We start from the raw sequence: 21,446 nt of genomic DNA on the forward strand, positions 1-21,446 counted from the left end.
CAAAATCACACAAACAAAACAAAATGAAATTATATACTTATCAGAAGAGAAGTTTCAGGTTGAATTACTAGGTTGCAATCTATGGTTTCTTCTAGGCTCATAGTCATTGTCTTAAAAGGGAGTGATAATCCCATTTCTTGAAAAATGATTTACATAATGTGAAGTGTTTTATGATTATATACTCTGGGTGGGGGATGCTCAGCTGGTTATGCTGTCACCCTGAAAAATAAAATGAAGCTTTACTTGTTCTCTTTTCCAGTATTATTTCACTGTTCTCTTTGGCCACGAAGGTCAGAAACCACTGGAGCTGCGCTGTGAAGAAGAGCAGGACGGCAAAGAGTGGATGGAGGCCATTCATCAAGCCAGGTAGGCTCACATCCTCTGGGACTTGCATGGAAAAGGCCGGGAGGGAGTGTTGCTGCTGTTGGTGGTAGTTTTGGAAGAACTTTTGGTTTCCAAAAGGGGATTCCCCTGAATTTCTCCTTAGTTATGTGTGAGAAATTCTTCAAGTTTTTGTTCTGTCCCAGCTGAAAATGACAGGTAATGATAGAAGATGAAGAATGCTCAGAGTGCATAAGTTCTAATGTGCCAGACATGATTTCGAAAACTCCTCAATGAAATAGTTTTATTAACTGATCTGATTTCTCATTCTCTCAGCAAACTGTCAAAGGGACATTAGAATGACTCCTATTTGAGTAATGAGGAAACTATGACCTGTTTGTAGATCTAGGTTCATATAGTGATTAGCAGAATTGGGATAAAGAGGGGCCAGAGCTATAGCACAGTGATAGGGCATTTACCTCGCACGTAGCTGACCCAGGATGAACCTAGATTCTATTCCAGGCATCCCACATGGTCCCCCAAGCCTGCCAGGAACGATTTCTGAGTGCAGAGCCAGGAGTTACCCCCAGAGCATCACTGCATGTGGCCCAAAAACCAAACCCTCCAAAAAATTGGGGAAAAGATTCAATTCATATGTGAAACTTATGCTCCATACTCCAGGCCCAATCTTGGAAATAGAAGAATGGGATTTTGGTTCTTTCTAAAAAATTATCTGAAAAGTAGAAAGGTCACACTTCATTGCCCATAGGGGCAGGAAATCTGAAAGAGATAGCCAGAGCCCTCTGCTTTTTTTTTTTTTTTTTGTCATGGTAGCTGTTAGTGTAGTTATTTTTCTTTTTTTTTTTTTAATTTTTATTTTTTTATTTAAACACCTTGATTACATACATGATTGTTTTTGGGTTTCAGTCATGTAAAGAACACCACCCATCACCAGTGCAACATTCCCATCACCAATGTCCAAGTCTCCCTCCTACCCACCCAACCCCCGCCTGTACTCTAAACAGGCTCTCCATTTCCCTCATACATTCTCATTATAAGGAAAATTCAAAATGTAGTTATTTCTCTAACTAAACTCATCACTCTTTGTGGTGAGCTTCCTATGGTGAGCTGGAACATCCAGCTCTTTTCACTTTTGTGTCTGGAAATTATTATTGCAAGAATGTCTTTCATTTCTCTTAAAACCCATAGATGAGTGAGACCATTCTGCGTTTTTCTCTCTCTCTCTGACTTATTTCACTCAGCATAATAGATTCCGTATACATCCATGTATAGGAAAATTTCATGACTTCATCTCTCCTGACAGCTGCATAATATTCCATTGTGTATATGTACCACAGTTTCTTTAGCCATTCATCTGTTGAAGGGCATCTTGGTTGTTTCCAGAGTCTTGCTATGGTAAATAGTGCTGCAATGAATATAGGTGTAAGGAAGGGGTTTTTGTACTGTATTTTTGTGTTCCTAGGGTATATTCCTAGGAGTGGTATAGCTGGATCATATGGGAGCTCGATTTCCAGTTTTTGAAGGAATCTCCATATCGCTTTCCATAAAGGTTGAACTAGACGGCATTCCCACCAGCAGTGGATAAGAGTTCCTTTCTCTCCACATCCCCGCCAACACTGTTTGTTCTCATTCTTTGTGATGTGTGCCATTCTCTGTGGTGTGAGGTGGTATCTCATCGTTGTTTTGATTTGCATCTCCCTGATGATTAGTGATGTGGAGCATTTTTTCATGTGTCTCTTGGCCATTTGTATTTCTTCTTTGTCAAAGTGTCTGTTCATTTCTTCTCCCCATTTTTTGATGGGATTAGATGTTTTTTTCTTGTAAAGTTCTGTCAGTGCCTTGTATATTTTGGAGATTAGCCCCTTATCTGATGGGTATTGGGTGAATAGTTTCTCCCACTCAGTGGGTGGCTCTTGTATCCTGGGCACTATTTCCTTTGAGGTGCAGAAACTTCTCAGCTTAATATATTCCCATCTGTTAATCTCTGCTTTCACTTGCTTGGAGAGTGCAGTTTCCTCCTTGAAGATGCCTGTAATGTCCTGGAGTGTCTTGCCTATGTGCTGTTCTATATATCTTATGGTTTTGGGGCTGATATCGAGGTCTTTAATCCATTTGGATTTTACCTTCGTGCATGATGATAGCTGGGGGTCTACGTTCAATTTTTTGCAAGCGGCTATCCAATTGTGCCAACACCACTTGTTGAAGAGGCTTTCCCTGCTCCATTTAGAGTTTCCTGCTCCTTTATCGAAAATTAGGTGGTTGTATGTCTGGGGAACATTTTCTGAGTATTCAAGTCTATTCCACTGGTCTGAGGGCCTGTCCTTATTCCAATACCATGCTGTTTTGATAACTATTGCTTTGTAGTACAGTTTAAAGTTGGGGAAAGTAATTCCTCCCATATTCTTTTTCCCAATGATTGCTTTAGCTATTCGAGGGTGTTTATTGTTCCAAATGAATTTCAAAAGTGCCTGATCCACTTCTTTGAAGAATGTCATGGGTATCTTTAGAGGGATAGCATTAAATCTGTATAATGCCTTGGGGAGTATTGCCATTTTGATGATGTTAATCCTGCCAATCCACGAGCAGGGTATGCGTTTCCATTTCCGCGTGTCCTCTCTTATTTCTTGGAGCAGAGTTTTATAGTTTTCTTTGTATAGGTCCTTCACATTTTTAGTCAAGTTGATTCCAAGATATTTGAGTTTGTGTGGCACTATTGTGAATGGGATTGTTTTCTTAATGTCCATTTCTTCCTTATTGCTATTGGTGTATAGAAAGGCCATTGATTTTTGTGTGTTAATTTTGTAGCCTGCCACCTTGCTATATGAGTCTATTGTTTCTAGAAGCTTTTTGGTGGAGTCTTTAGGGTTTTCTAAGTAGAGTATCATGTCATCTGCAAACAGTGAGAGCTTGACTTCTTCCTTTCCTATCTGGATTCCCTTGATATCTTTTTCTTGCCTAATCGCTATAGCAAGTACTTCCAGTGCTATGTTGAATAGGAGTGGTGAGAGAGGACAGCCTTGTCTTGTGCCAGAATTTAGAGGGAAGGCTTTTAGTTTTTCTCCGTTGAGGATAATATTTGCCATTGGCTTGTGGTAGATGGCTTCAACTAGATTGAGAAAGGTTCCTTCCATTCCCATCTTGCTGAGAGTTTTGATCAAGAATGGGTGTTGGACCTTATCAAATGCTTTCTCTGCATCTATTGATATGATCATGTGGTTTTTATTTTTCTTGTTATTGATGTTGTGTATGATGTTGATGGATTTACAGATGTTAAACCAGCCTTGCATTCCTGGGATGAAACCTACTTGATCGTAGTGGATGATCTTCTTAATGAGGCATTGAATCCTATTTGCCAGGATTTTGTTGAAGATCTTTGCATCGGCATTCATCAGCGATATTGGTCTGTAATTTTCTTTTTTTGTAGCATCTCTGTCTGGTTTAGGTATCAAGGTGATGTTGGCTTCATAAAAGCTATTTGGAAGTGTTTCCGTTTGTTCAATTTCATGAAAGAGTCTTGCCAGGATTGGTAGTAGTTCCTCTTGGAAAGTTTGAAAGAATTCATTAGTGAATCCATCTGGGCCTGGGCTTTTGTTTTTCGGCAGACCTTTGATTACCGTTTTGATTTCATCAATGGTGATGGGGGTGTTTAGATATGCTACATCCTCTTCCTTCAACCGTGGAAGATTATAAGAGTCCAAGAATTTATCCATTTCTTCCAGGTTCTCATTTTTAGTGGCGTAGAGTTTCTCAAAGTAGTTTCTGATTACCCTTTGAATCTCTGTCATATCAGTAGTGATCTCTCCTTTTTCATTCCTAATACGAGTTATCAAGTTTCTCTCTCTCTCTTTCTTTGTTAGGTTTGCCAGTGGTCTATCAATCTTGTTTATTTTTTCAAAGAACCAACTTCTGCTTTCGTTGATCTTTCGGATTGTTTTTTGGGTTTCCACTTCATTGATTTCTGCTCTCAGCTTTGTTATTTCCTTCTGTCTTCCTATTTTTGGGTCCTTTTGTTGAGCACTTTCTAGTTCTATTAGCTGTGTCATTAAGCTACTCAGGTAAGCTCCTTCTTCCTTCCTGATGTGTGCTTGCAAAGCTATAAATTTTTCCTCTCAGTACTGCTTTTGCTGTGTCCCATAAGTTCTGATAGTTTGTGTCTTTATTGTCATTTGTTTCCAGGAACCTTTTGATTTCCTCCTTGATTTCATCTCGGACCCACTGGTTATTGAGTATGAGGCTGTTTAACTTCCAGGTGTTAATGTTTTTCTTCTGAGTCCCTTTGGAATTCACAAATAATTTCAGAGCCTTGTGGTCAGCAAAGGTAGTCTGCAAAATTTCTATCCTCTTGATATTATGGAGATATGTTTTATGTGCCAGCATGTAGTCTATCCTGGAGAATGTCCCATGTACATTGGAGAAGAATGTGTATCCAGGTTTCTGGGGGTGGAGTGTCCTATATATATCCTCTAGGCCTCTTTCTTCCATTTCTCTCCTCAGGTCTAGTATATTCTTGTTGGGTTTCAGTCTGGTTGACCTATCCAGTGTTGACAAAGCCATGTTAAGGTCCCCCACAATTATTGTGTTGTTATTGATATTATTTTTCAGATTTGTCAACAGTTGTATTAAATATTTTGCTGGCCCCTCATTTGGTGCATATATGTTTAGGAGAGTGAATTCTTCCTGCTCTATATACCCCTTGATTAATATAAAATGTCCATCTTTGTCCCTTACAACCTTCCTGAGTATAAAGTTTGCATTATCTGATATTAGTATGGCCACTCCAGCTTTTTTATGGGTGTTGTTTGCTTGGATGATTTTTCTCCAGCCTTTTATTTTGAGTCTATGTTTGTTCTGACTATTCAGGTGTGTTTCTTGTAGGCAGCAGAAGGTTGGATTGAGTTTTTTGATCCATTTAGCCACTCTGTGTCTCTTGACTGGTGCATTTAGACCATTGACGTTGAGAGAAAGAATTGTCCTGGGATTTAATGCCATCTTTATATCGAAATTTGGTGTCTTTTGGTTAGTCTTGTCTTAAATTAGGTCTTTCAGTTTTTCTCTTAAGACTGGTTTTGTGTCTGTAAAGTTTCTGAGCTGCTTTTTGTCAGTGAAACCATGTATTCTTCCGTCAAACCGGAAAGTGAGTTTTGCTGGGTATAGTATTCTGGGTGAAGCATTCATTTCATTCAGTCTTGTCACAATATCCCACCACTGCTTTCTGGCATTGAGTGTTTCTGGTGACAGGTCTGCTGTAAATCTCAAGGATGCTTGCTTGAATGTAATTTCCCCTTTTGATCTTGCTGTTTTCAGAATTCTGTCTCTATCTGTGGGATTTGTCATTGTGACTAGGATGTGTCTTGGGGTGGTTTTTCTGGGGTCTCTTTTGGTTGGTACTCTTCGAGCATGCAGGATTTGATCACCTATATTCTTTAGCTCTGGAAGTTTCTCTTTAATGATGTTCTTGACCATTGATTCTTCCTGGGAATTTTCTTCCTGGGTCTCTGGGACGCCAATGATTCTTAAGTTGTTTCTGTTGATCTTATCATAGACTTCTATTTTCATCTGTTCCCATTCTTTGACTAATTTTTCTGTTGTCTGCTCATTTGCTTTAAGTTTTTTGTCCAATCTCTCCTGCTGTATGGAATTGTTATGTATCTCATCTTCCACAGCACCAAGTCTATTCTCAGCTTCTGATACCCTGTCCCAGAGCTTATCCATTTTGTCATTCACTTCGTTTACTGACTTTTTCAGTCCTGTTAGTTGACATGTTATTTCAGTTTGGAGTTTTGTCATTTCTGCCTTCATATTTTCTTGGTTCTTATTAGTGTTCTGTTCAACTCGATCCATGGTTTCTTGGAGTCTGTTGAGCACCTTCCATATTGCTAGTCTAAAGTCCTTATCTGAGAGGTTGATTAGTTGTTCAGTCATTATCTGGTCCTCAGAATTGTCATCTTCATTCTCTATGTCTGATGCTGGCCTGCGTTGTTTCCCCATTGTCACACTTGTATTGTGGGTTTTTCTATGTGTTGTGGTGGTATTCATTGTCTATATGATGTAGGCAGCACACTCCTCTGGCTCCTCCCTTTCTGGATGGGCTGGCTTGCCTCTAAGGGAGGGGAGTCCTCCGTGGATGAAGCCTCACACTGGGTCAAATCTTAGGCCCGAGCATGCAACAGAGAAGACAGTCCAGAGAGAAATGCTTGCTTCTCTGATATAGCACAGTTCTTATTGTGATTTTTTCTTATTGTTGCAATGGTGTTCTTTTCTTAGAAGGAGCGCACGGCCGCGTAGCGAAGCGGAGCGGCCGTGCTCTGATGGAGCCTCTTTTGCTCCAATCCCAAGAGTTTCACACAAGAGGACAGTAGACAGATATTTACAGTTCACACTCACAGTTGGGCCCCTCTGCGCAGGCTTAGATTCGTGTCTTTTCCCCGCCTGATGTCCCAAGCAGGGAATCCAGCTTCTGCAGCAGTCTGCCGGCCGGTTTTTATGTTCTGAATCCCGCCCTGCGCCCTCTGCTTTTTTACACTAGATTCTAAAGTAAATCCCTCTTGTTTGCTTCCAAGGTGACTGTATGAACTGCTTTATGCCTGTCCTGTCCTTCACCCTGCTCTGACCATCCCACAACTCCCTGATCATTTCTCCCTGGTCCCAGTGTTTGGTAGCCAACTCTACCTGGGGCAGTTTCTTTTTCTCTACCTGCCACCCTACCCCTTCTTCTACATGTTCATTCACATTGGTACTCTATCTTCCTTTAGTCTCTCCGCACAATTTACCCTCACTTGTTCTTCTGCAGAGAGCAATGGCAGGTATGTGCTACATACACGTGTTCAGCTTTCATACCAGCAAAGTTACTATAAGTGTGTCCTACAACTGTGATTTCCCTTTCCTGAGATAAACCATGTCAATCTCAGAAATGAGAAAGAGGAAGAAGAAGAGGGGGTGGAGGAGGAGTTCGCATTGGATTGGAATGAAGTGCAGTGTTAATTTCCTGACCACCTACACCACAGAGTAGGAGGCTGGGAAATATTTTCAGATGAATTTTAAGAGACTGTGGTGCGTGTTCCGAGCAAATTTAGATTGTTCTTGCACTTAAGACCTTTTCCTTTAAGAGGACACAGTCTTCTCCCCTTTTTCTCTTTCCTCCTCTTTTTCATCTTTCTTTTCTACCCAATATTTGGGGGGGGGTTCAGCCACACCCAGTGACACTCAGGTTATTCCTGGCTATGTGCTCAGAAATTGCTCCTGGCTTGGAGGACCATATGGGATGGCAGGGGATCGAACTAGGCTAGTGAGTGCAAAGCAGTTGCCTTATGTCCTGCGCCACTTCTCTGGTCCTCTCCCATTTTTTTTTCTTCAACTACATAACGTGGTCTTCTTTCTGGCAGAAACATACTAAGTTTTTTTTTACATACTTTTTTATATTCCTCACAACAATCTGATAGAATTTTATTGAATTCACTTTACAGATGAGTACACAAAGTCCATCATGGTTAACCGGATTGGCTGACATCTAACACAAAGTTAAGCAATAAGATTGTTATTCAAACACAGGTCCATCTGATTCGAGACCTTTCTTCTGTGTTGTATGTACTTTTCTTCAGGCCTTTTTTTCTTTTCCTCTTCTGCTCTTTCTTCTCCTATTTCTTTTCCTCTTAGTTTCTTCAAAGATCAACTTGCATTCATTGGAATCCAGGGGTTGAGAACAGAAGATATCATTTGCAAAATATTTCAGTTTTGAAAATTTCAATTTTCCCTTCTCTCCTCCTACCAAAATATTCTCTGGGTTGCATGGGGTTGCCTGCCAAGTGCTGCTCTGCATTCAGGTCAAGTTCATGATCATGAGAGCATGGTTCAGTGGTCTTTACCTCTAGTGCAATCTGTCTGAGGGCTTTGTTCTAGACTTAGGACCAACATAAAGTGACTTACTGGGAAAGAAGGTCAAATCTTCAAAGGAGATAAAGACATCAAGCTGGCAAGTAAGAGCCCTTGGGTTTTTGCTTGACACAATCTCTGTGATCACTTCATTTCCTTTCTACCTTGGAGTCTAAGTGAAGTAAATAATTTAAAACATGCACACTTGCCCCTCTTTTTCACTTTACCAGAGCCAGGTATCCTTAGAACTTAATGTTTGTATAGATGCCAAGAAAATATCTTAAGAAGTCAAACACAAACAAAGAATTAATTTTAAATGAATTCAATTTTCAAAGAAGAGATTTGGGGGAAGGAGGCTCCCACACGGTGGTCAGGAGATCTGGGGGCCCTTTGGAGTTTCTTTTTGTTGGTTTTTGGGTCACATCAGCCATACTCAGGGGTTATTCCTGGTTCTTTACTCAGTAACACCTCCTGGTGGTGCTCAGGAGACCATATGGGATGCCTGGGATTGAACCTGTGTTGGCTGCTTGCAAGCAAATGCCCTACCTGCTGTGCTATTGCTTTGACCACAACCTTTTGGAGATTCTTGACCATCTGAACAGGCAATTTAAAACAAGGACCTAAAATGTACTGCTCTTTTGGCCCTTAAGTGTGAGGATAACTGGGGTACTTTAGCTCTGCTGAGGGCCTTAGAGTTACATCCAGCACTGTTTGAAGGACCCGTGGTGATGGGAATAAAACTCAGGTCAGGTGTTTGCTAGGTATGCAATCTAATTGTACTATCTTCAGGCCCAAGAATTTTTTTCTTACCCCCACTTTTCCTTCCAGTTCTTGTTATTGTGATGGCCAGAGTCTGCATGTGCTAGATTATGCTGCTAATGGGGGTTTGCACACTCATTTGCAGATACCCAATAGAGGCAGAAGGGTTTGTACAAGCCTGGTTGTGTTCTGAAAATCACACACTTTTAAGTAATGGGGGGTTCCATATTGCAGATTTGCTGAGACAGAGATCAGAGAAATGTGAGTGACTTTGAGGAAGAAACTATGAGCTCGGACTGACAAGCCTAGTGCTTTATGCAACTGAGCTACTTCATGCCTTAGGTACTGAGATTTTTTTAGGAGTTTGTTTTCCTTTTCTTGATTTATTTTAAGTCACACCTAATGCTGTATCATCTTACCCACTATACTAGCACTCCATCTCCTATTTTTCTTTTGATTTTTGGGCCATATACTCTGATATTCAGGGTTCACTCCTGGCCCTGCACTTAGGGATCACTCCTAGTGAGATCTAGGGACTATACAATGTGCCAGGAACCAAACTTTGGTACTTTCTACTGAACTATAGCTCTCATCTGTCTCCCCAAGTTTTTTGTTTTAGAATGAAACTTTTGTTTGTTCTATTATGTGGAATGAGATCATTCATATTTGATGTTAATTTACATAAGTCCAAAAAACAGTGACTAGAAAACTATAGACTTTAGAAACCACATAAAAGGTTTCAGTGATCCACTGGTAAAAAAAAAAAAAAAGCCTCTTCTCTTTTTGACTTGAAGCTTTGAAGCTTTGGTAAATCATGGCACTTTTTTTCTCTTGCTTTTGATTTTTTTTTTTGGTCTGTTACATTTGTTTGTTTGTTTGTTTGAATTGTGGCCTGGGTCTAGATTCTATGCTGACTTTTATTTTAATCTGCCTACTTTGTACCTGAATTTTTATGACTTTCCTAGGAGGCATTGAGATAGTTTTAATGGTTGTGTGTGTTTACATGTAGGCAATCTGGGTTTAATTCCTCATGTTTCCCAGAGCACTATGATAAGTAGTCCTTGAGAAGAGTGACTGGAGTAGCTCCTGAGCATGAACAAGTGTGACACCCAAACAAAGGCAAAACAAAAGATACCAAACCCAAAATTTGGTTTTCTAAACTGGGAAAGGCGATAAGTTTCTAAAATTTTATTAAGTTGAATATTTGCTATGAACTTGTATCTGTGAGGTGTGCTTTATTTTGTAAATACCTGTGTGAAGCCAGAAAGTTGATGAAGCTGATTTAGAGAAAGAATTTGCCTTTCATTCTTGGTTGGCATTGTGCTAATCAACAATAGGTACTGATGAAACATTTCACCAAAGAAAATCTAATGGTCTTAATTTGGTACCTTTTTTTTTTTTTTTAGGGACCCATACTTGGCAGTGGTCATGGCTTACTATTGGGTCTATGCTCAGATATCACTTTGGGTAGAACTTCAGGAACCATATTGAGTACCAGGATTTAAACCCATCTCATCTGTGTTCAAGATAAGCATCCTACCTGTTGTACTATCTCTCCTGCTCCAGGTTTTGCTACTTCTTTTTAAAGAGACAAGTTTTAAATGCATAACAGTTACATCTTATTGATTTTTTTTGGAGGGAGCACACCTGGTGATGCTCAGAGGTTACTCCCTCCTGTCTCTATAATCAGGCATTATGTCTGGTGGTGACCAGAAGATCAGGATATTGGAGATCAACTCCTAGTCTGCTGTGTGCAAGTGAAGAGCCCTGCTCATTGCACTGTCTCTCTAGTTCCATGATTCCTCTATTTTGAAGTCCAAACTCCTAATGATTTTAGATGATTTTTTTTAACATAAGACTAGTTCTTTTCTAAGAAGACCAGTGTTTTGCTTGTTTTGGTTGTTTTGTTTCACACTTGGTGGTATTCAGGTGTGAAGCAAAATAGTGGAGTTAGCAATTGAAAAAAGGTTGGCTACATGTAAATCAATTGTCTATTTTTGGGGTCTCTCTGGCCCTGAAGACTAGTTCTTTTCTAGATATCTTCCTGCAAATCTTACATAGAAATGGGGACCTTGTCTTTGCCCCTGCCATTTTTCCTGGAGTGCTGCCTTTGACCTAGAAATGTTCCTTCTGGCTTTTGTCCTTCAAAACTGTATCTCTTTGTCATAATTTGCTTGCAGAGAATAATTTTTTTAATATTTTTATTTTATTTTATTTATTTTTTGTAATCTTTTTTTAAACAACTTTATTACATACATGATTGTGTTTGGGTTTCAGTCATGTAAAGAACACCACCCATCACCAGTGCAACATTCCCATCACCAATGTCCCAAATCTCCCTCCTCTCCACCCAACCCCCTCCTGTACTCTAAACAGGCTTTGTATTTCCCCTGTACATTTTCATTATTAGGATAGTTCAAAATGTAGTTATTTCTCTAACTAAACTCATCCCTGTTAGTGGTGAGCTTCATGAGGTGAGCTGTTACTTCCAGCTCTTTTCCTTTCGTGTCTGAAAGTTGTTATTGCAAGAATGTCTTTCATTTTTCTTAAAACCCATAGATGCATCTTTCTGCATCTTTCTCTCTCTCTCTGACATTTCACTCAGCATAATAGATTCCATGTACATCCACCTATAGGAAAATTTCATGACTTCATCTCTCCTGGCAGCTGCATAATATTTCATTGTGTATATGTACCACAGTTTCTTTAGCCATTCATCTGTTGAAGGGTATCTTGACTGTTTCCAGAGTCTTGCTATGGTAAATAGTGCTGCAATGAATATAGGTGTAAGGAAGGGATTTTTGTATTGTATTTTTGTGTTCCTAGGGTATATTCCTAGGAGTGGTATAGCTGGGTGGTATGGGAGCTCGATTTCCAGTTTTTGGAGGAATCTCCATATCGCTTTCCATAAAGGTTGAACTAGATGGCATTCCCACCAGCAGTAGATAAGAGTTCCTTTCACAGAGAATCTTTTAGGATGCTGAGAGTTCATGTTTTCTTCTTAGATCTGCCTCTCCCAATTTTTTTAAATCAGCATTGTATTTTTAAAAATTTGTCTTGGTTCAAAAAGCTTGTTTTATTGTTTTTGTTTGATGTTAGTTAACCAATAGCACATTTTCTAGAATACTGGCACATGAAAAATATTATTCCAGCACAAATTACTGGCATCAGTTTATGGGAATCTGCTAACAAGATTCAGTCTTTTTTGTTTGAATATGGTGAAGCCAGAACTTTAATACCAATGAAGTCTATGCTTTTTTCACAAAATGGTTCACTTTTTGGTCACAGAAATTTGAACATTCTCTATAACTTGATGTTTCTTTTTAATTATTTTAGTCATATTATTCTGTTATTGTGGACTTCTGACATGGTGATATAACTCATGTCATGTCATGAGTTAGAAACATTTGGACAATAAGAAACACTCATGCAAGTGGTCATGGGTTCTTAGTGTTTGCTGACTGAATAAATGATGCCCAAGTACTTTTCTTTCTTTTGTTAGAATGTGGACTGGTGAAACCATGGCCATTAGAAGGTAGTTATGTGCTAGAATTGGATCTGGGGCATATAGGATCTAAGACTCTTCCCAGCATGGTCTAAGCCCAAGACCCAAAGGATATGTGCTTTTCAAATTGGGAAAGCGAGATGGAAGACACTTCACATTTGTAAGAGTATCCTTCAAAGGAATTCATAGTCACCTAGATATGAGTAGTACCACACCAAGGTCCCCATGTTTGAATGTTGCTATTTCTAAGGGGAAGAAATGGTGAATAAGAGCAGGTCTGTGGACCCTGGGGAGCTATGCAACCCTGGGAACAATGAATTTTGAGAGGATCTCAGGATCTCAGGAGAAGTCAGATGCTGCCTGAAGGGGAATGAATTAGTTTCATGTGAAAATTTGTAGATGGTGACAGTATGGTTCCTAGTGTAACATACCTGTGGGTATAGTTGTGTTAGTTTGCCCTACTTAGATGTGTCAGATTCTTGCTTTCAAAATTTGGGTCCCACTGTTTTTTTTTATCTTTATTGTTTTGTTTATGTTTGTTCTGCTTGTTTTGCAACTTTTCTAATTGAAATTAATTAAAGATTAATTAATTCTCTTCCCTTTTCTCAGTGTGTATTTGTACTAGGTAGACCATAAGCTTTCCTTTGTGGGGAGTGTATTTTTAGGGAAGAATCAGAAAGCTCATGGCAGACTTTGGTTGGCAAAAATTTGCTAGTCAAGTGTCTCCTCCTTCATCCTGTCAACACCTAACTTGATGAGCAGAGAGACTTAATCCTCCAGTTAAGTCTTTCAGTTAAGCCCTGGTCTCTTGTCCACTAACAAAATTCTCATTAAGTTTCTGGGCTCCGTTTTTTTCATCTGTCTTTTACAGTATATGTGCTTGAGTCAGCCCATTGATTATTTTTTGCTCCCTCTCTTATTTGTCTCTTTCCCACTCCCTATCAATACACACCCACACCCACACATACACATACACACACACACACGCATGTACACACACAAATACAGAAATATCACTACCACCATCACCTCCCCATAATAACTGCAGAAATCATGTTCTACTGCAACTTGAAATGGACTGAGCTCAAGCACTGCATGTGAGAGGCCTGGTCCTACTGGTTAACTGAGCAAAGAACTGGAATAGCTCCTAGGCACCTTCAAGTATAGCTCCAAAAAACAAAGGGAACATCTAATGTGTGTAACTTGGATAGAGGCTTACTTTAGAGTAAAGAATCTGATATAAAATATGTCTAGAATCAGAGAGATAAGGGTTTAGGGAGCTTGCCTTGCATGTGTCTGATCCCAGTTTGGTCTCTAGTACCTCACGACTTCCTGAGTACAGCTGGGTGCAGCTACAGAGTTGGGAGTGGCCCCCAAACACAATAATGTGTGGCCTCAACACCCCCCAATAAAATAAAATCTAACACTAGAGGCCATGATGTATCATGACAGCTCAATTAATAAGGACATTTTTGAATATGCATGGAGAAAACTCTCACAAATTAGAAAAAAGCGAGGCATGGATAAACAACTGGATATGCCTTATATATGCACAAAAATTCCCCCACAGGACTAGAAAATCAGAAATAGATGGTGATAGCAATTCTGAAGTCTTATTTTATATTCTTTTAGCAGTAAGACTCCCTCAAATATGAAGTTGAAGATTGATTGGATTATGCTCATTTGAACATATATGTGTCTATGAATATATGTTTAAAATGAAGAACTTGAATCCATTCTTTGCTTTCTACTATTTGTCATGGTAAAAGAAAATCTAACAATTTCTTTGAGCCTGAAAAGTGCAAAACAAAAGCAAAGGGCTAACTGTGCCATATAATGAAGTGATAAAATTCGTTTTGTCTAGGAAAAGGTTGGGTTTGAATTTTCTTATGTTCAGCCTTCCTTTACTTCACAACTGTCACTGCTCCTTCCTGACTGTGTTTTTGCTTGCAAGGCTTATCTCTGTAATCACACAGCTTCCTCTGCAGGGTGATCCAGCTCAGCTTATAGAATTTGTGCTTTGTATTGCATTGCCAGCTTAGTTCATGCCTTGGCTTTCCTTTGTTTTCTTTAATTCTTCTTAACTTTCTCCCATTCTAAACCACATTAAAAAGCCACTCTAGGAGATAGTATAGGGAGTAGGGCATTTGCTTTGCCTGTGGTCAAACTGGGTTCTGTCCATGACATACTACATGGTTACTGAGCCCCACCAGGAATGATCTCTGAGCACAGAATTAGGAGAAAGCCCTGAGCACTGCCAGATGTGGTTTTCCTTCCACCCATAAAAAATTGCCTCTGGATCTGAGGGCCCCTCTGGACGGATTGTAGAGGAGTAATTTGGGTTTTCTCCTACATTGCACAGAGCCTGCCCTGTGATGGGTTTCCTTCTTGCCATTGGAACATTTGTCACTTGGGTCGATGCTGCTTTCTAAAGTATTTCTTTATCTATAGCAGCTTTCTGTTACTATTTAATAAGTACTGATTTTTTAATTGAACAACTGATGTAATTTATGCAATCTCAAATAAAGTAAAAGTGTATACTTTTAGTTTGTTTTGGGGCTACACTCAGTAGTGCTTGGGGCTACTGCTGGATCATAGCAGTCCTTCAAATTCAAAGTCTTAGAGCAATGAAATTACTACTTAAAATCACCAGTCTAGTACATAGCAGAGTCAGAATTCAAATCTGGGTCATGCTTAACTCCAAAGTTCATGTGTCTACACACCAAGATATATTGGTGTGTATATATACATATCTGTATGTATATATATACATATACACCAAGATATATTGCCTTCACTGTGTATAGAAGCTCACAAATACACATTTTCAATATTGAACTATCTATGAATTATCTCTGCCTAGCTGTTCAAAGTCACAAACTATCTAGTTAGTAATTCCAAACCCTGGCTCAAATATTTTTCCAAACTGGCTTTTGTCCCTGTTTTCTTACTTAAAGAACATTTCCTATCTGTTCTGTCTCCCAACAGTTCAGTGGTCACTGCTCACATCCATCCAGAGCTTGAATGCTTGTGGATTCAAACTCTGGACACCTGTCTCTTTTGGCCACCTGCTGGGCTGTGCTCAGCTGTCTCACCTGTATCTCTTCCAAGTCAGCCTCCTAATCCATCCTCCAGGGCTTATCAAAACGTCTTCTCAGAAGAGAACATCTGATCTGCTGGAAGAACTCCATGAATTCCCTTACTTAACTTGGTTATTATTTCCAATTTACTTATGAAAGAAAAATTTGAAGGGATGCAAGCTAGAGACCACAGTATAATGGCTCTCCACAATGCTTTCAAGAAAATGTATTCATTAATTCACTGATATTTATTACAACCCCACCACACTCTGGGATATAGTGGATCTGTTTAGACACGTCTCCTCCTGAGTGGAGCTCTGTGCTCCCTGCTGTGTTTTGGCTAGAGGCCTTCATAAAAAATTCTCTGTGTTGGGATCTTCCCTCCAGTCTTGCTCTCAGAACTCAGCTCTCAGTCATTTGTTTCATTCTCTTCCTCTTCTTGTAGAAAGGACTATTCATTTTCTAGTTTAAATTTATACTGTAACTTCTCATTATTCTTAAAAGTACATCCCAGATTCATACATGGATTTGTACTGTCTGTCTGTTTCTGTCATACTGAATCCCTTCAAAGCAAATCGATGTTCCAAGAGAAAACTCAGTGGACTGAAAACATGGTTGTTTTGTTTGTAAGAAGCCTAGGTTCAATCCTGGCACCATGTGATCCCTCAAGCAACTCTTTAGATCTCTCTGAGCAGAAAGACTGGAGTTTCTACTTATTGCATAGTACAGAGGACTCTCAAGAGAAGAGAGCCTATCACTCTGATGGGAGTGACAGCATGAAAACTCCACCATATTCATGTGTGATATAAAAGACATTGGTTGAGGGATAAGAATGTGTCTAAAGTGGTAGAGTACATGCCTTGTAGCTGGGCTCTTCAGAGACAGGTTTGGACCCTGCTGAGATTGCCACTCTAGCAGGGTTTACACCCATGAATAGAGCCCCTGAAAGGAGGCCTCTTGTAGACCGAGGTCCCCCTCTTCAGCTGGCAAGTCACAATGAAGCCCACCTTTTGTGTTTTCCCTGGGTCACATAGGTCATATTCTCCTAGTCACATAGGTCACATTACAGACATGATATGCTGTAGGTACACTTGAAGTAAGGACTTTCCCTTCCCTTTGTTCAATCTTTCTGTTCAGGTAAATTCTGTTGACTGTATAACTGTTTAAATACTTATCCACTGATAACAAAGAGTTGTCTCACTACTATATAGACATATACATACATATATGGTCTTAGGGAGGCAGTTTGGGCCACAACCAGTGATGCTTGGGCTTTAGTCCTGGCTCTGTGCAGGGGGCCATTTGCAATGCCAGGAATTGAGTTTGTTTGGCAGCGTGTAAGGCAGTACCTTACCCCTACACTATTTCTCCAGTCCCTAAAACATATATACATAGATTGATCAGCCAGTGGAGTGAAATTATTGATGTAAGAAAAATTGAGAGTCAGGGTGAGATTAATAAATGTGTGGGCAGATGTGGTGATGGTGATGGTGGTTGGGCTCTACCTGTTGAGGCTTAGGGCAAGTGCTTTAATCCCTAGAGGGAGGGAAGGAGGGAGGGAGGGAGGGAGGGAGGGAGGGAGGGAAGGAGGGAGCGAGGAAGGGAGAGAGAGAGTGAGAGAGAGAGAAAATATGAGAATATGTATAAAATGGCTTTGAGTAAAGCCTCTGAGCATGGGGCTTGCTTAGGTGATCATGGCTGCTGCCATTGCTCACCTCGTTCAGACAGGAAGTGCATGGCTGTCCACTGCAGGGCCTTCCTAGTTCCCAGGGCTAGTGCAGTGCCTCCAACAGGAGACTTTTGAGTCCCATAAGACTGATTATAGTAGCTAGGATAAAATTCGACCTCACCTAACAGTTTCTGACTAAGCTGGAAAAAAAATGTACCTTTTCTACCCATAAGTAAGGCCAGTGATTTTATACTGTGCCTCTTCCCTGGACACTTCAGCATTCTATCAGTGTTTTCTTGTATTCTATTTGGTGGTAGTGGTGATGGTGGTGTGTTCTTTTCCTTTTATTTTTATTTAATTGAAATAACATTCAGTTTGATTTTGATTATAAATATTGCACATGAATATTTTACTCCAGTTATATGCTTTAAACTTGCCATCTGTTGGTCCTCAGCAGATGAGTCTGACTTTCATCAGGTTGATTTATACAGCTTCATTTTGTTATTTCCCTTGGCAGTTAGAAACCATTTCCCCCCACTCCCCAGCATGTAAGCTGAATAATAAAAAATTCAAAATAAGTAGGGCCAGGGGATGTGGATCAGTAATAGAGCACCTGCTTTGCAGGCATGCGGCCATGAGTTTGATCTCTAGGCACCATCCCATGTGCTTTCCTGATGGCACTTCTGTTGTGATTCTCAGGGCCACCCATTCTCATTCCCTACAGCCAGGTGTATCAGCACTGCTACCAAGTGTGTGATCCACTCCCCCACCCCACCCCAGTGAGCCCCGTAGCTAAATGTGAGCCTGGGAGGTATCGAAATGTGAAACAAAGATGAAAAGATATTCCAATAGAAATAGTAAACTAAAGAGATGAAATAAGTAGAGTGATCTGGAAATTGTTAGAAATAAATTTGGGATGGGGAGAATCAAGTTCTCAATGGTACTTGAAGACCTTTGAAATGTTCCTGGGGATGCCCAGGGGACCATATTCAAAGCCAGGAATTGAACTAGGAGCAGACACATGCACAGCAAGCCTAAACCCTGTGCCATCTCTCTGGCTCTGAAATGAAAATTTTTATGTAAAGAATAAACTTCATAAGTTTCTGAAAAATATATAAACATATATAATAAAATCAATATATAAAAATGTCACAACATTCATTTTTTTTCTTCATATGACCATGAGTTTTCAGTTGAGTAAGTGAACGTGTGTATGCCAGGATTTATATCAGAGTTGACTCATCTTTGACAATTTAGCCTGAATTATTGTAGAACCTCAAGCTACAATCTTGTACACCCCCTTTAAGGCTTCCCTTCATCTTTTCCCTTCAGAGAAGCCAGTGTGAGCCTGTTAAAAGGTCAGGACTTGCCACCTCTTTGACCAAAATTCTGTCTCTCACAGCAGGACAAAGCCTAAGGCTGTATTTGGTACGTCTATAGATCCTTACTGGCAATAAGGTCCTGGTTCCTTTTATTCATCTCTTGACCCTCAGTGACCCTGCCTTTGGCCATTCCTCCACAGTCATGCATCTCCCAGCATAGGGCTTTTGCTTTGCTTTTTCCTTCATTAACTCCTATGTCCATTGCTCATTCAAATGTCTGCTTCAATGCTGACTTGCCCTCTATAAACTGTGAGCCCCAACTTCCCTGCTACCTGACCAAGTTACCATTTTTATATTTAAATAATAACTAGGTAATATATATCTTTTTATTTTATTGTCTGTGGCTCCCCACATCTCCGTCTGCTCCAGAGTATAATTTATTTTTTTCTTGTCTCTCTTAACTCCTTATTTAAGGTACTTTGACCGTCCATGGTACCAATGAAAATGGAATTAAAGTAGTTTTCTTAAGAGAGAAGGAACTATATCTTACCTGGGATCTCTCCACACAGAATAACAGCCATTAGAATTTTGTATCTTTTCTTTTATATGCTTGATACTGTAGCAATACTTGGAATTACAGAAGAGCAAAGAAGAAGTAATTAGCAAACACGTCTATTGCTCCATCTAGAGAAAACTTGCCTTTTTGTGTTCTTTTACTCAAACTGCAGCCATTTCTCCTATATTTATTAATCATACATATATTCTATAACATCATTTTGTTTATTTTGTGATTACTAATTTTAGGCAGTTTTGTTGGCACCCTGCTATAAAGATGGGAATTTAACACCTTTATAATAACTCTTATCTCCTCGCTTAGTCCCGTCTGTTTTTATCACTTACACATTCTTGTCTCATAAATTTATTGATTTTATTTTTCAGGATAACTAAAGATAATTTTTCAAGATATTAAACTAAACCTCAATATATCAACTACATACATATATACATACATCTGTATAAAGAAAGATGGTTAAAAATTAAAATAAAAAGAACCGGTGCTGGCAATAACACAGTGTAGGGTGTTGGCCTTACATGCAGCCAACCTGAATGGACTCCAGCTTGATTCCCAGCATCCCATATGGTCTCCCAAACCTGCCAGGAGCCACTTCTGAGCACAGAGTCAGGACTAACTCCTGAGCATTGCCGGTTGTGACCCAAAAACCAAAAAAAAAAAAAAAAAAAAAACCACAAAAAAGAAAGATGGTAAATTGTGGCATTAAATGTAATTTCTGTTTGTCTACTTTTTGTCTGAGAGGAATTAGGTCCCACCCAGATACTCAGAGATACTTCTGTCTCTATGTCTGGTGATGTGCAGGGGTTTGAAAGTAACATTCTAAGCATGAACTCATCTCTATATGTATCTCTTCAGTCCCATTTAATGTGTTTTTTTTTATTCTTTCTAATTATGAGGTTTTTCTTCTTTTATGATGATTTATTCCTATAAACTTTAAAGCCTTTCATTTTTGTTCTCTAAATTGAATTGTTGATCCTGAACATTAAAAAAGTGGGTATTTATACATGGTTTTACTGATATTATGTACCAAAGCATCAAAATGAAAGGTCCTCATATACAACAGAATATTTGCTCCCCATGCTTGATACATTAATGCATTATTGCTTCCTAGCTTTCTTTACTTCCTCTGGCTGGCATTCTTATAATATTTGGTTTCAATTTTGTTTGGATAAATAACCTTTTCATAATTTCCTCTTGTTATTAAGTGTGGTGTTTAGTAAACTGTTTTGTCTGGAACTGCCACTTAAATAAAGTACACACTTTAATGGATTACTTGGATGTTCTAATTTAGGTTCAAAAATTTCTCCTTCAATTGTTTATTGTGATCTAGAGATTTCTGTGCTTAGCATACTGATGAGGAATAAGTCAGCTTGAGTTTTACTTTCTTTAACCTTTGGTTTCTCCCTGAAAGCTCTTATGGCATCCTCTATCCTTAGAGTTTTGATCCTTTACCAGGTAGGCAGAATATGGAATATTTTCATTTATTTATTGTGACATTTAGGGAACCTTTATTTTTGTTTTTTGGGCCACATCCGGTGACGTCCAGGGGTTACTTCTGGCTATGCACTCAGAAATCGCTCCTGGCTTGGGGGACCATTTGGGACGCGGGGTGGGGGGGGGGAATCATTTTCTGTCCTAAGTCAGCCATGTGCAAGGCAAATGTCCTACCACTAAGCCACACTTCGGCCCCATATTTAGGGAACCTTTTTGTTTAAATAGTGCTATGTTCAGTTTAGGGAAGGTTTAGTGTTGAGTCCCTAGACTCAGTTCCACTGGTGTGTGGTATAGAACCATACACACAATTTTGACATTGAAACCACAACATAAAGGCTTTGACTTCTGAGATAATTCACCTCAGATAGTGGCTGCAAGCTCCAGGCAATTTCCTACACTCCTGACCAATTGAGCATATATTGTATGTTTCCACTACCTACTTTCTCCTCGGACTGCAAATTGTCCATCATAACACCAGATTATTCTCGATGTTTCTGTCTCTAGAGACAAAATGTTCCCTTGGGCCCCTCTTCTTTTGATTCATTTGCAAGAACGACACACAAAACACGGTGACCTAGAGTGTACAAAGCCCATTTAACCTCTAGACCACTGTCTTTATGAAGGATATTTAAAACATTTTGAATCAACAGATAGATTAAGAGCAAAATAAAGCAAGGTATGGGGAATAGGTAAGAGAGTTTTCATGTTCTCTAGAGGCATGGCATTCTCTGCCAGATCATCATATGCTCACTGACCTGAAAACACTCTTGAAGCTACCCCTTTTATTTATTTTTTTAAAGAAAGTTTTTTTTTAAAACATAGATTTAATTGA

General features: G+C 39.5%; 1 protein-coding gene across 1 annotated transcript in view; it reads left to right on the plus strand.

Moving 5' to 3' along the window:
• Positions 1 to 21,446, plus strand: part of RASGRF2 (Ras protein specific guanine nucleotide releasing factor 2) — a 265,084-nt gene that overhangs the window by 84,085 nt on the left and 159,553 nt on the right. Inside the window, exon 2 of the mRNA XM_049766039.1 lies at positions 260 to 366. Within this exon, the coding sequence (XP_049621996.1) occupies positions 260 to 366 (107 nt within the window). The remainder of the gene's footprint in view (positions 1 to 259; positions 367 to 21,446) is intronic.

The sequence above is a fragment of the Suncus etruscus genome, chromosome 2 (genome assembly GCF_024139225.1).
Source record: "Suncus etruscus isolate mSunEtr1 chromosome 2, mSunEtr1.pri.cur, whole genome shotgun sequence".
In the NCBI taxonomy this organism is placed as follows: Eukaryota; Metazoa; Chordata; class Mammalia; order Eulipotyphla; family Soricidae; genus Suncus; species Suncus etruscus.